At 31.9% G+C, this 13,582-nt stretch overlaps 1 protein-coding gene and 1 long non-coding RNA gene across 3 annotated transcripts; one reads left to right on the top strand and one right to left on the bottom strand.

Annotated features, from left to right (window-relative positions):
* Window positions 1-4,108: 4,108 nt before the first annotated feature.
* LOC130943279 (uncharacterized) lies at window positions 4,109-12,082 on the bottom strand. Of its 2 annotated transcripts, XR_009071771.1 has the most exons (4): window positions 11,246-12,082; window positions 10,919-11,074; window positions 5,244-5,291; window positions 4,109-4,165 (listed from the first exon to the last, which is right to left on the bottom strand). It is a non-coding gene; the product is annotated as an uncharacterized LOC130943279 (long non-coding RNA). The 2 variants fall into 2 exon arrangements; XR_009071772.1 differs by lacking the exons at window positions 4,109-4,165; window positions 5,244-5,291 and adding an exon at window positions 9,015-9,295.
* On the top strand, window positions 9,313-10,743 carry LOC130943278 (uncharacterized). Its single transcript, XM_057871070.1, has 2 exons — window positions 9,313-9,827; window positions 10,461-10,743. The coding sequence occupies exons 1-2, from the start codon at window positions 9,520-9,522 to the stop codon at window positions 10,516-10,518; spliced, it is 366 nt and encodes a 121-aa protein (XP_057727053.1). The 5' UTR covers window positions 9,313-9,519; the 3' UTR covers window positions 10,519-10,743.
* Window positions 12,083-13,582: the final 1,500 nt, after the last annotated feature.

The raw sequence follows: 13,582 nt of genomic DNA, 5'->3' as shown, positions 1-13,582 counted from the left end.
ATACCCAAAAAGGCCAAAAATCCCTCCCTCCGATCCATCCATTCTTCTCTGCTTCACGCTCAATCTTGGACAAAACATGCCTCCCTCCCTTCTTCCCTACTTCATGCTTATCTTTTTGTTTGTGTTTGTCGTTGTTGAAGACACACTTTGCCTTCTTGTAGTTAATGAATATTTTTTAATTATAAAATTAAAATTAATATAAAAATTTAATTAAAAAAAATTAAAATATAAAAATTTAATTTTTCTCTATTCTTAATTTCTTTTATCTTTTTTCTCTTTTTTTTTTCTTCTTTTTTTTTCTTTTCCCCTTAGTCTCATTCTTTTTCTTGCTTTTTTCTAGTTATTTTTTTCCCACCGTCACTCTCTTGGCCGTCCACACCTCCACGCCCTCGCTTTTTTCTTTCTTTTCTTCTTTTATCCCCTTTTTCTCTCTTCCCTTTCTTTAGTTTGTTGTTTTTTCTAATTTTGTTGATTTTTTACTTTCTTTTTAGAAATTTAGATTTGAGATTCAGATATAAATTGAATAATTTTTTGTGATATTTTTCTCTTTTTTTGGTGGTGTATTAGTCTTCTTTATGTGCGTTTTGGATATATTTTTGCAGGTATGAGATGAAAATACAACGAAAATCTTTTATTTATAGAAATATTTACAATTTTAGACAATATTTAGACCAATTTTGACAAAAAAAGGGATATGTTTCTGTGTTGTAATATTTTATGTAAATTTAAAAATAAAAGAGATTATATCTGTTTTTCATGTATAAGTTTTTTATTGAACTTTGTATCTTCTTTCATATCATAGTTTAATTTAGAATTTATCTATTTTATTGTTTAATTTTAGATCTAAAATTTTTTCTGGAATATACAAGTGTCCTTTGATTATTTTCTTAAATGAAAAGTTTCTTTTATTAAACAAAAAACGATTGTTTCATGAGAGGGCTTAGGATAAGGCAGCATAACTGATTTTTTTATGGAGGACAAAAATATTTAGATATTATGTTAAAACTTATGATACTGTATTCTAATAGCTAATTTTTATATAAAACAAATAAAAAAATTTATTATTTTAAGCAAACTAATAAGCCAAATCTTAACCATTTCTTGATATTCTCCAAGATTGGCTGGTTATCATTTTTTGCTAAAAGAACTTCCACATCCTCTTTGGCTTTTATAATAATTCAGCAAAATAAAACATGAGTCCCTGATAGATGGTCATTGAATTATTGACGCATATAAAAGGTTAGGTCAATTTTCCATTAAAGTTTTGTGTCCGTAATATCATTTTCTCTTTTCAATTACCAAACAAAAGCATTACAGAATGGTATCTTGAATAAGAATTTTATTATTGGCTGAAATTTTTTAATAGATTATATTTTAGTTGAGAGAGATATGCCACGGATATTAAATAGCAAGTGGTTTTTTCAGAGATTTGATCTTGCCTTCAGCAATTATTCACGTCACGTCATTTGGATTATATATATATTGAGTTGATGAGCATAGTGGTATAGATGCCGAATGTTAATAGGCTTGGAAGATAATAAGGAGTGCATTATTTTTAAAAAATTAATTTGTTATTAAAAAATAAAATATAACACAATAACTCTAAATTATAAATTATAAATCTTTAATTTTAAATTTAAATTATTAATATAATATAATGAATAAAAATTAAATTTTGTTTAATTAATAAAAAATACTGCACTCCTATTTATTAAGAAACGTTACTTTAATGATGAGCTGGTGGTATAGACATACAATATTTTCAAATAGAATTATTGATTCAATTTTAGAATAAAATGTATTAAGTAATTAAATTAGTTTGAGTATACTTTTCCAAGAAAAAGGAAAAGGAAACAATACTTATGTTAGATAAACCTTTTTTTCCCCTTAAAATAAGATTTCGTATCATATATAAGTTAGCTTTTATAAATAATCTTTTTGTCAAATATTCTGATTATGTAGGTCTTTCTAGTTATGCCACCTTTGCTCTTACTAATATTGTATACCTTTTTTGGAAGACAAAAATACTATATCTTCGTATTGTTATTGTCAAGTGTCAACACACACAGTAAGGAAGCACTTCCCTATAACAGCATTAATGAAATTCAAGCTTATTTTTGCAACACTGGTCCCATATATATGACCAGATTTAATTTTATCAAAAGTCACAACCCGCTCCAATATTGATTTATTAGTTGATTTTGTTAGCGAATCAACATATTTCAACTAATAAAGTAGTGAACGAAAAAAAAAAATTGAAGTGAAAAATAATTTTGAAGAAAAAATATTAATTAAAAAAAAAAAGCTGGTTCTCAATTTTTTAATCTATATCCGATCCAATAATAATGCTTCTATTTGAATTAAGCATGTTAATAATAACATAACAACTAATTAGTGATGCCAATTGTCTAGTAATATAATTTTGAGTCTTGTATAGATTTAGATTAAGATCGAAGAGAAAATGACTTGCTTATTAAACAATTGTAGGTGAACAAAGCTTTGTAATTGAGAATTAGACATTATTAATTAGATATACATTTTTTTAGGGTCAACGGGGCTGCGAGGAACACACACTGACCTAGCTATCTTTGTAATTGAGCAGTTTTAATTAATGGACAAGAGAATAAAAACAGAGAGATTTTTATTATAGTTATTATTTGCTGTTTGTTTGAGGCCATGACAACAAAGTGCACCTCGTGGAGATTTATTTATGCACCCACTTGTAGACTTTATTACTACTAACAAGTTGAGATGCATGAAGGATTTGCACTTTCATTATTTTGCTAAATGTTTTTTAATAGATATGGTTTGATTTGCCACTTTTAAGAATGATGTTAGGATAGGCGAGACCTTAGCATAATGTAAATATGGTTTAATCTAAAGTGATTACTCTAATGAAAAATATCTATGTGAAAATTATATTATATATTATTAGATGATTTGATATATTTTATTAAATATAATTAATTAAATTCTCAAATCGTTTATAATTTTATTTTTATATGAATTTTTTTAGATTATTCCGTACAAATTCGACCTAAAAAAAGAAAAATATAACTAATTTATGACCACTATGTATCTCTTTTCATATTGTCATCAAAGATAATATAACCTCCGTAGGGTGGTTTCAAACAAAAGAAACAACTTAATTTAACAAACAATACACTAAAAACAAAATACAGTAGAGCAACAACGAGTAATTCTTTTGACCACAAATGTTATTATTGTATTCATTGCTAACTCAAACTGTTTATTAGGCCATATTCATACAAGTCTATTGTTACCTTTAAATGTCCACATCCTACCCGTTGTATTGAAGTTGATTAGCATATTAGCCTTTTTATATTATCAAAGCTAATTTGTTATTTTTGATAATGTTTACCTATCGAGTACTTTAATCTAGTATCGTTTTTCTTCAAACTACCCACTTGATTTAATTTCCTTCACTTTTCAATTATCATTCCTTTCCATTGTTGTTGATGATTAACTCTTTGCTTTTCTTTATGTATTAATTTCACATTTTTGGGGATTTGACCTTCATTCACTGTAACAGAAATAGTCATTTACGGCAGTTTATTTAGAGATTTACAGCGATTTTAAACTGTCGCGAAACAAAATTCTCGCGGTGCTACAAGCGTCATCTATTAGGAGGTGAAGATTTGATTTTGCGACGGTTCTAATAAACCGCTGGTACAATTGCAGCAAATTAAGTTGACAATTTTACAACAGTTGCAAAACCGCCGTTATTTTGGTATGTGGATTTTTTTTAAAAAAATTGCGACGGTTTTGAATCGTTGCAATTTCATACACAAGTTTAGAAAAAAAATTTTGATCAACTACAATAGTTTATACTATTTTTCTTCATTATAACCTATTTTCTTTACATCATATTTATTAAACTTGAAATATTAACATAAAAAATACTAAATAAACTATTAAACTCATAGATAATTCCAAAACGTTAACTAGAAAAAACATTTATTTGTAATTATTTGCTCAAAAAATATTGGATACAAAACTACTATGCTAAGAAAATTCTATTAGCTGTATCAAAGCTTTTAGTTGATGCTTTGATCAAATTTTAGTAAAGCTTTTAGTTGATGAAGTACCAGGAGCACTTATACCAACACTAATGTCTCCATCAGTTGTTGGTCATCGACTAAACCTGCAAGTTGTTTCCATCAATCATCCAACGATACAAAGCCAAAAGAACTAGTTTAATTAAAAAAAAAAAAGTAGAGGTTCCCCTAATGATTATCAAGTTATGAGATGAAAATTAGTTATATTACCTATCATTGTAATCATATCTCACAAATAAAGAAAACATATATACGCCCTTTTAATAGTTTTAACATGCACATCAAACTTATAAATATATATAAGTTTGATTATCAATTATATGTGTACATTTTAATTAAATAATATTAAATAAGGTGCAACTCTAAGTAGGAAAAGCTAACTATTATATATGTGCTCCAACCACAATATTATTATTATTGTATATATACGTGAGAGTACAGTTCACATATACAACTATCTAGTTGATTATATAGCTGTGCAGCTTGCTATTTATTAAGGTGAATATCAACTAAGATTCTGGAAATTAGTACCAGTAATAAAATAATTTACTGCGTTATCCATGAAGCATACGTAAAAGTTATATCTACAATTCTATATTAAACATTGAATTCCCATTTCCTAGTACTTGATAAAAAGATTCAGGGGCTCACACAAGATTCATGCACTTCTCTCTGAAAACGACATACCATGTTCTTCCCATCCAATTTCAATCACTACAATTACAATAATAATAATAATAATAATAATAATAATAATAATGCAAAATTTATTTTTATATCCTAGTAGTAGAAAATAGTTACTTTTTTTTACCCTATAGACAAGATTTATATATACACCTACTACCAAAAGACAAAAAGTCGAGTCCCAAAATTTTATCAGAAGAAAAGAAAAATATGAGATAATATAATGGAATTTAAAAGCATGTTAGTTGAAATTCAAATTAATAATTTGATTTGTGCATAATAATCCTAAATTTTACTGTTTCAAGTTGGCAAAACAACTTGAATAATAGAACAAATAGATCTGCGAAATGGTTTGCCATGAATTTATAGGTTTTTAGATTAAAAATAAATACTAAGTAAGTTCTTGAAAAGATTTTGTGCAAGACTTATTGGTTCTTGACAAATGAAATATCTGTCATATTTGAAGGTACAGGAACACACCTCAAATAATTTATTTCAAATCTCCGAGATATCCGCTCGTCAGAGAACCTGCTTCAAGGCAAACAAAAAGAATACATAAATAAGCTTAAGTTAAGACAAATTTAGAACGTTACTTCGAGAATTAGAAGAAACATTGAAAAATGGTAACCAAGATATTACTAAACTGATGAAAGATCTTGAGAATAAAACCATAGAAATTTCAGCATTGAAACAAGAAATAGAAACATTGAAAATAGATAATCAAGATGTTACTAAGCTGGTGAATGATCTAGAAAAGAAAAATGCAAAACTTTCAACAAAGAAGTAAGAATTAGAAGAGGCATTGATAAATAGTAACCAAGATATTGCTAGATTGACGAAAGATCTAGAAACAACGAAGAAAACATATGATTTACAATGCTCACAGTTGGAAGTAGAAATCAAGGGTGCTAAAGGAGAACTAAAAGAGAAGGCACAAGAATATGAGCATCAGTTGGAATCATTAAGTAATAAGATTAGAGAGAATGAAGCCTCTTATGAGTCTGAATATCAAAAGTGGAACCTAAAAATTATCCAATTTCAATAAATTACAACTTTTCAGCTTAGTTCGATGAAGGTAAAATTACAAATGTGTTAATTTCAGTTTTTTTTATTTATTTACATCATTTCAAATCTTACAACTTAGAAAATTTACAAAAATCCAGGTCTTGAAATTGTCGTGGGAAACTGTTAAGCAGTATGTGCTAAATGAGCTGAAGCAATAAACACAAACATATCAAGACTTATGGGTTTAAAAATTGGGAAAAAATTAAATCCGAATGTTAAATTGGGGAAGAAAATTTTGGGCAAAATTAATCGATCAACGTTGTTCAAACCAAAATTCAGAAGGCACAAAGATTGAATTGATGCAAGATTAATTTATCAACAACCACTAAAATTAAATTGGGACAAGGGAGAGGAACATACGATAGAGAGGGGAGTCACTTGCGATCGGCAACGCACAACAGGGCCAGTGGAGAAGGCTGCCGACAATGACACAGGGACGGATGGCTGGGGAGAATGCCGACGACGTCACAGACATGCACGACAGAAGGAGAAGACTCGGACGACCCCTTCCACTTTACCTTCGTGCATGGGAGCTACACAGCGGAGGTAGGAGACTGGTGACCGGGACAAACGATGAAGCGGACATGGCAGCTAGAGCTGACAAAGGAAGAGTCACGACGGCGGGAAGGAGACCAGTGATTGACTTACCTTGCTCTGCTGGGGTTCTCATATCAAAGATATACTAAGCTCTTAATTATTTTTTTATCTGTTATCAACACTCGCTACTTTTTTCTCAAACACTCTCATATTGTTACGGATTAAGTACAATTTTGGCCAAAAATTTTATTTATCCCTGACCTTTTCTTGCATTTAAATTCATCTCTAAGGTTCAATTTGATTTTAAATTTGTCCTTCAGATAGTTATACTCTCGCTCGCTGATCACCAATAAAAGCATCAAGCACTCCTTAGTGATTGTGAACACCGTTGAGCAGCAGATTGCTTACATACTCCACCCATTCAACCAACACAGAAACAATAATGGTTGAATTCCAAACAAAATTACATAACCAAGCCTTACAATCTTAAATTTCACAATTCTTTTACAAAGTGATTCACAATCTCAATTACAAATTCATGAAATTAGTAAAATTATCCAATCAAACAATAACGAGCACTTAATAACAGGATAAAAATTGAGATAAGTTACTAATGAAATCCATGAAACATGAAACAAATTCAATATAAAAATTGAGAGTGCCAAAATATCTTACCAGGAATGAGGGAGACGATGGACAAAAGCGGGACAACAACCACGACAGAAATGGTGGGCAAAGACAAGGTGAAGAGACGAGTGGTAGAGATGTTGAAAGACAAATATGAGGGTTTCATTGCTGCACATCACACTTTACCACAAAGATGGTGTGCATGGTTGATTTCCGGTTCTCAACGAGGGTTTTAGTGACAAAACCTACAAGCACTTGTGAAAACGACATCAACACAAACACTGATGAAAACGGCGGCAAAGTTTCGATGGACACCAACAAAACCGTTCCTCACGAGCCAAGAGATCCCCCATACCTTCATCGAACGACTCGAACAAGCCGGTATTCAGGTGGTCGACCTACGATGAAGTGATTGCTGGAAAAGTGTCTGATCGGAAGTGGAAGCAGGAAAAAAAGATGTATAAAGAGATGATGATCAAGATGGTGTATAGAGAGAGGATGACGGAGCTGAAAATAAAATGACGACACACAAGAATAAAATCGTCTTTAAAAAGCTTTTTCTTCAAAAAACGATTTTAAAACTTAGTTGATCCTTAGAAACGAATTCAAATGAAAAAAATTAGAGACGGATAAAATTTTTGACCTATATTTTAGAGACTAAAATCGTACTTTACTCTATTTTTACATCTTCAAATTATTCATATAATAGCAAAAAATTATCTTGACAGTCATCATCAAATTTATCATCTTAATCAAAACATAGCAAAACGGAAAAGGAGCCACTCTAATTAGATTGGCAAGGTTCAAAGACTTGCCCTTGTTTTATATATATGTCTCACTGCTGTTCATCGGTACTTTCACTTCCACTTTTAATCAACAAATACACAATCATAAATATCCATAAAATTTATCTCCAAAAATATCTCATGATTTTCTTAAGTTTTCGAATTTGTAAAATGAAAAACATATGAGCATTAAAATTATTCTATGCCTACTGCCTAGGCTATGGCCTATGGGGCTTGTGGGGGGAGAGCAGTGACATATTTAAGCCAAAAAAGCCAAAATAACATATTATCGGATATACATACAAAATAAAGGGACCCAAAACCGGACCACGGCGGCTTCAGGAATCAATCTCTTTATACATTTCAGGATAGGGCTCTTTGGCAAATGGCGATTTGCTATAGCCTTAACGGATTATTATTATTCTTTGTTTAATTCCATCATCATCATCCACTCATTTCTTTAACCAGAAGAATTACACAATGAATGAACTTTTATTTAGATGGCAATGTGAAAATAAATAAAGAAATTTATTGAAAAAGTTTCAAATTTGATTTTTGAGTCCGAAGGAAGACGTTGGAATGTCTTTTCGAATTTTCGCTAATGACTCTTGGGTCTTTTTAGTACGATGAAAATTCAAATATAAATATTTTCATATAAAATGAATAATTAAAATCTATTAAATAATTTAATATATTTAATTAAATTATTATTTAATTATTTTTAACTATTCATTTTATAAAAAAATTTAATTTTTTGTATAAGTCTTCATAAAAAATTAATTATTTGCGAATAACATCTACTCATCTCACATAAGATTAAATATCTTCAAAAGACAATATTAAAATATTGAGTTATGTCACGTGTACACCAAAATTAATTATCAAAGTCAGTTATTAACATAAAATACATGTTAAAATATAAATATATATTAAAAATAAATTAAATTATATATGTATTTATACATAAATACATTAGTGGCTGATTTTAGTGACTAATTTTAGTATATACATAATATTTTTGTAAAAAAAACTATTTTGAAGTCAATACTTAAAAAATAATTGTCTAACTTTATCTTGTAGTATTAAATATACATGAATAGATTTTAATATTAACACAAAATTAAATGATTCTTCTAATACCGTGTATATATAAAAAGCTTTTTTTCTTATCAACAAGTAATCATAATTACTATTTAATTATTCATTTAACATATAAAACTAAAAATATTTTAGGGAAGGTGTTGGCAAATCAAAATCACGCTCAGCACGTGGGCTCATGGCCCATAAAAGCCCCCACATTGAAGCCCCACAGTGGGCCCAGTTCAATGCTCAACACAACACAAACCCAAAACACTCACTAACCACTAACCAGTAACTACCACGACGCGAGATGGTACCGGCACTTGAAAGTAATGGCACAACCCGTAATTAACACCATAACCAAAGGGTAAATTTTCAGCATGCAACGGATAACGACGAATCTCATCCCCTCGGACAGTTATGTTCATTATTAAGCGCCTGTTATAAAGTCCCAAATTCAGTCGCTCACAAGTCACAACTCACAACACAGAAACATAGTCATACATAGCTATATGCTAAACAGAATAAATAGGAACCTGTTTTTGTTTTTTCTTTTAATTTTTTCCACTAAAAATTCTATAGCATTAGGAACCTACCATTATTAGTTCCTTTTCCTGTTTCTTTTTCTTGGATTATATATATTTTTATTTTTAATTTTTTCAATGAGGTTTTTGTTGGACTTTGTTTATTGCTGCGGCACTTCGAATCTTAGATCCGAGGATTCTGGTTACTCTACGAAACCGTTGGTTCCGCCGCCGTCGCAGAATTTTCGCCGCAAAAAGCGAGGGGCGCCGGATTGGCGACCCTCGCTAGGATCGATTTCCGAGGACGGCGCGGCGGCTACGCGCGAGAGGGGAGGGCCGGGGGCTGGAAGGGATGTTAGGAGGAGGAGTGGCGGTGGCGCCGCTGTGGCTCCGGCAGTGAGGGTTCAGCGGCGTTATTACAGTGACGATGGAGATTATGATTACAGGTAAGTGGAGAAAAAATATTATTAAATTAATTATTTGCTATTATTCATCAATCACTATGACTAAAAGGGTAACTGAACAAAATTATTGAAGGTTTGAATTTAAGTTATTTCTTCTTTATACAAACATTTAAGAGTCTTACAAATGTATCTACAGTTCCACACGATTGAAAAGAAATGGAAAATTAACTACTTCTTAACAGTAATTCATAAAACTTGAATTTAAAAGAAAAAATAAATGGGTATTTTTTCTTTAAAAAAAAAAGTTATGAAGTGAAAAAAAAAAGGGAAAAAACAATTATCATATATTACTGGGAAAAAAAAGTCAGCACCAATCATCGTTTTTAGTATTTTATTTTATTTTATACGTTAAAGAAAAATTAGGAGCTGAAGGAATAGTTTACGTGAGTATTTGATCCACCTAGCTATTGGGTTATTGTTAGGCCACAGGGTAAAAGGATTAGATTAGTTTGCTTGTAAGTTTAGCATTGTGGAATTTGGGGCGGAAAATTGGAACATTAATTGGAACATTTTGTATGTTCACTTCTACCCTGTTTGAATTTGGTTTATGTTGGCAACTTGGCATATGGCTCATAATTCAATCTCGGTTCTAATGTTATTTTGTGTAATTCGCAGACGAAACACCATGCCCACGATTATGCCAGCATTCTCTCCAACGCCATTCATGTTCTGATGGACAATTCATAAACAATTGTATCTATTGTATTGAGAAGTATATATTGATATATATGGTCTAGGAGTAAATAGCTAGAAACTAAAAATGTTTAGAAAAATGATGTATTTATGAATGGTTATTGTATGATGTGAATGAAAATACGTTTTTATGTATAACACAAAATGTTGTATTCGTACATCTAAGGGCAAAATGGCCTGAATAAACAGGGATTTTATGTCGAGACTTAAGGTTGAAGGTGGTCTAGGTTTTAAAGACATAAGAATTTAAAATCTAGCATTACTAGCTAGTTAAACAATGCTGAAAAATATCAACACAATCTCAGTCCTTATTAGCAGAATGCTAAAAAAAAAATATTATCGGTAAAGTAATGTTTTAAATGCAGAATCAGGGAATGCACCTTTTTAGGGTTGAAAGAATTTGCTGGAAGGTCGAAAAGTACTAGAAAAAGGTTTGTATTGAAATGTTGGTACTGGTGACTCCATCAACCTGTTCCGAGACCCGTGGCTTGGCCCGAATCAGCCTTTTTTTTCCTCCTAACCTCGGAATCAGAGATCTAATAAGGCCAGATAACACATAAAATCGGGAATTTATTCAGCAGCACTTTTCAACAGTAGTAGCATAGATGATTTTATCAATAAACATAACCAATTGAGAATATCAACTCTACTGGACAAAAATAAAGAGTAGGAAGTACAAAGTGAGCTCAGGCTACCAGATTGCTTACCTTTTCTTGCACCTTTCAATTGAGTTTTCTCGAATTCGATGAAGCATAAAGAGACCTGGAGAGACTTGTGGAAGCTTCCCCTGCAGCCAAAAATTAAAATCTTTCTTTGGAAGAGCCTCCATGAAAAGCTGCATGTGCTCCAAAAACCTCCACCGCCGCATCCAAACAATCTCCCCCATTTGCCGCCATTGTAATCAGCCCAGGAAACCATTAATCATTGTCTCTTTGAATGTGTGAAGACTAATGAGACATGGAAAAGAAGCACCGTACCTAGAAATGTTATATGCAATGGCTCGACCTCCTTCTGGCAAAGCTGGTCTCGTGCAACATCGCTCTTCAAGAGCAATCATCTTAACAAGCGAACCTTTATGGAGTGGGAAATTTTAAGCTGGAAAATGCGAAAAGCTCGCAACATGTTCATCTTCGAGCAGGAATCCATAACTGCGGAGCAGTCCCTGATGTCATGTGGAAAGCTATTGGCAATTCTTCCTTCAAATCCTTAATCGAATTCGAAGCTCTTTCCCCTTCTTCTAGTTCTATTAATTTCACCTCTCTCATACCACGTTTAGTTTTTTATTGGTATGCCTTTTGGGAGATCCCTTTTTTCTAGTAATATGTTGTGTTCACATCTAATGGGAAAAACAAAACAAAATTCACTAATCGATAGATCGTTTGTCAACCGATTCAATTGATCGACTAATTATTGCACAGAACGTCTATAAACTAAATTGGCCAACCTCTGGTTTGCGCTATTCGACCGATCCCAAGTGTTCGTTGGGGATTATTGACAAACAATTATCAATCGCCTGCTTGACCCCGTGAATAACCAACCTATTTCCTTTTTTTTTTTTGTGATAAATGATTAGCCAAAAAACACCCGCAAAAAAAAAAAAACAATTCGAAAATAGTAACAACAACCATCTCCCTCCTAATGAAATCTTCCCCCCTAGTCCTAAGAATCAAGACTTAGAGCTATCCTTCATTAAAGACGAAGGCACTCAAGATGTAATGCGTGTTGCTGCTGACTCACAGAGAGACGCCGATTGAAAAGTCGCCGGAGATAAGAGACCGCCATTGAAACCCCATTAAATCTTCTATGATTCTGGGCTATTGGAAGGGCTCTACAACACGAGGCTCCTCCACCAGAACGTCCTTCAGCATAGAAAGCTGTCTGAAGCGGAAAAGAAGCTACCAGGACAGATACGCTGCACGACCTGCTACCTAAAATGGCACATGAGCTCCATTAGGACCACTACCACCTCAGTTTGCCACGAAGGTAGTTTGGAGACCTCATTGCTGGAGCTATAACCATGGATATTGAAGATGCCGACGCCGACTCTGATGAACAATAGGCTCCTGCGCTTGAAACCCTTTCCTGGTTGATGATATGTGATACATGGGGAGGGGGTTGCTGCCCCAAGGGTTTAGCAAACTGGATTTGTCGAATTGGCTTGATAACCGACAGATGAGACTCATTAGTTATAGGGCCGTCATTCATCATATAAATCTACATGATGTTATCTGGATATGCATATTGTAATTGGTTTGCCTACGTGAATAATTATGTCTAATTGCTAATTGCTCTACTTGATATAACTGCTTGATTGTGTTTGAACCTTCTTACTTGTGTTTGTGATTGAAAATTAGTTGGATTGTCGTGGATTGACTGTTGATTGAAATGTTTGGGCCTATGGCCGTGATTGATTATGTCATGGGCCAAAGGCCGTGAACAGTTTGTGTTTTTAGTTTAGTAAAGTATGAAAAACTAAACTGGTTCAGCATAGACTTAATGAATCTATGCTTAGAACAGTTTGGTCATTCATACTGTCTAGGAAAAACTCTTTTAAAAAGGTTTGAATTTTTGGAGAATTAATAGATTTCTCTTTTAAAAAGGATTTTGAATTTTGAATGTGGATTTATGGTTTTGAAAAGATACATAAGGCGGGTAACAATCACTGTACTTTAAAAACAGTTTTTATTTTCACGTATCCTATTATAATAATTCTGCGACCCTATAGTGAGAACCCTTTTGAGGACAATGTTCTCACTCCCCTACAGGTGTTTCTTTTTCAAGATATGGACGAAGAAGTCACGAAAAGTTTATTCTGTTTTCTGTTTATATGATGTATTGTAGTAGTTACTTTTCTCTCGCCTTTATCCTTACAAGTTCTTATAAGAGGGATAGGAACTCAATTATGTAATGCCTGTAAAAATATTTGAGTATATATATTTACATGTATTCTCTATGAGTATTGCAATTTGCAATGTAAGTATGGATGTAAGTTTTTGAAAAATACGGTTTAAAATTTTAAACATGCTCATATTTTAGTATTAAAT

This window comes from Arachis stenosperma, chromosome 8 (genome assembly GCF_014773155.1).
Source record: "Arachis stenosperma cultivar V10309 chromosome 8, arast.V10309.gnm1.PFL2, whole genome shotgun sequence".
Lineage (NCBI taxonomy): Eukaryota > Viridiplantae > Streptophyta > Magnoliopsida > Fabales > Fabaceae > Arachis > Arachis stenosperma.
Note: the sequence above shows the minus strand (reverse complement) of the source record. Positions and strands in the feature narration are given on the sequence as shown.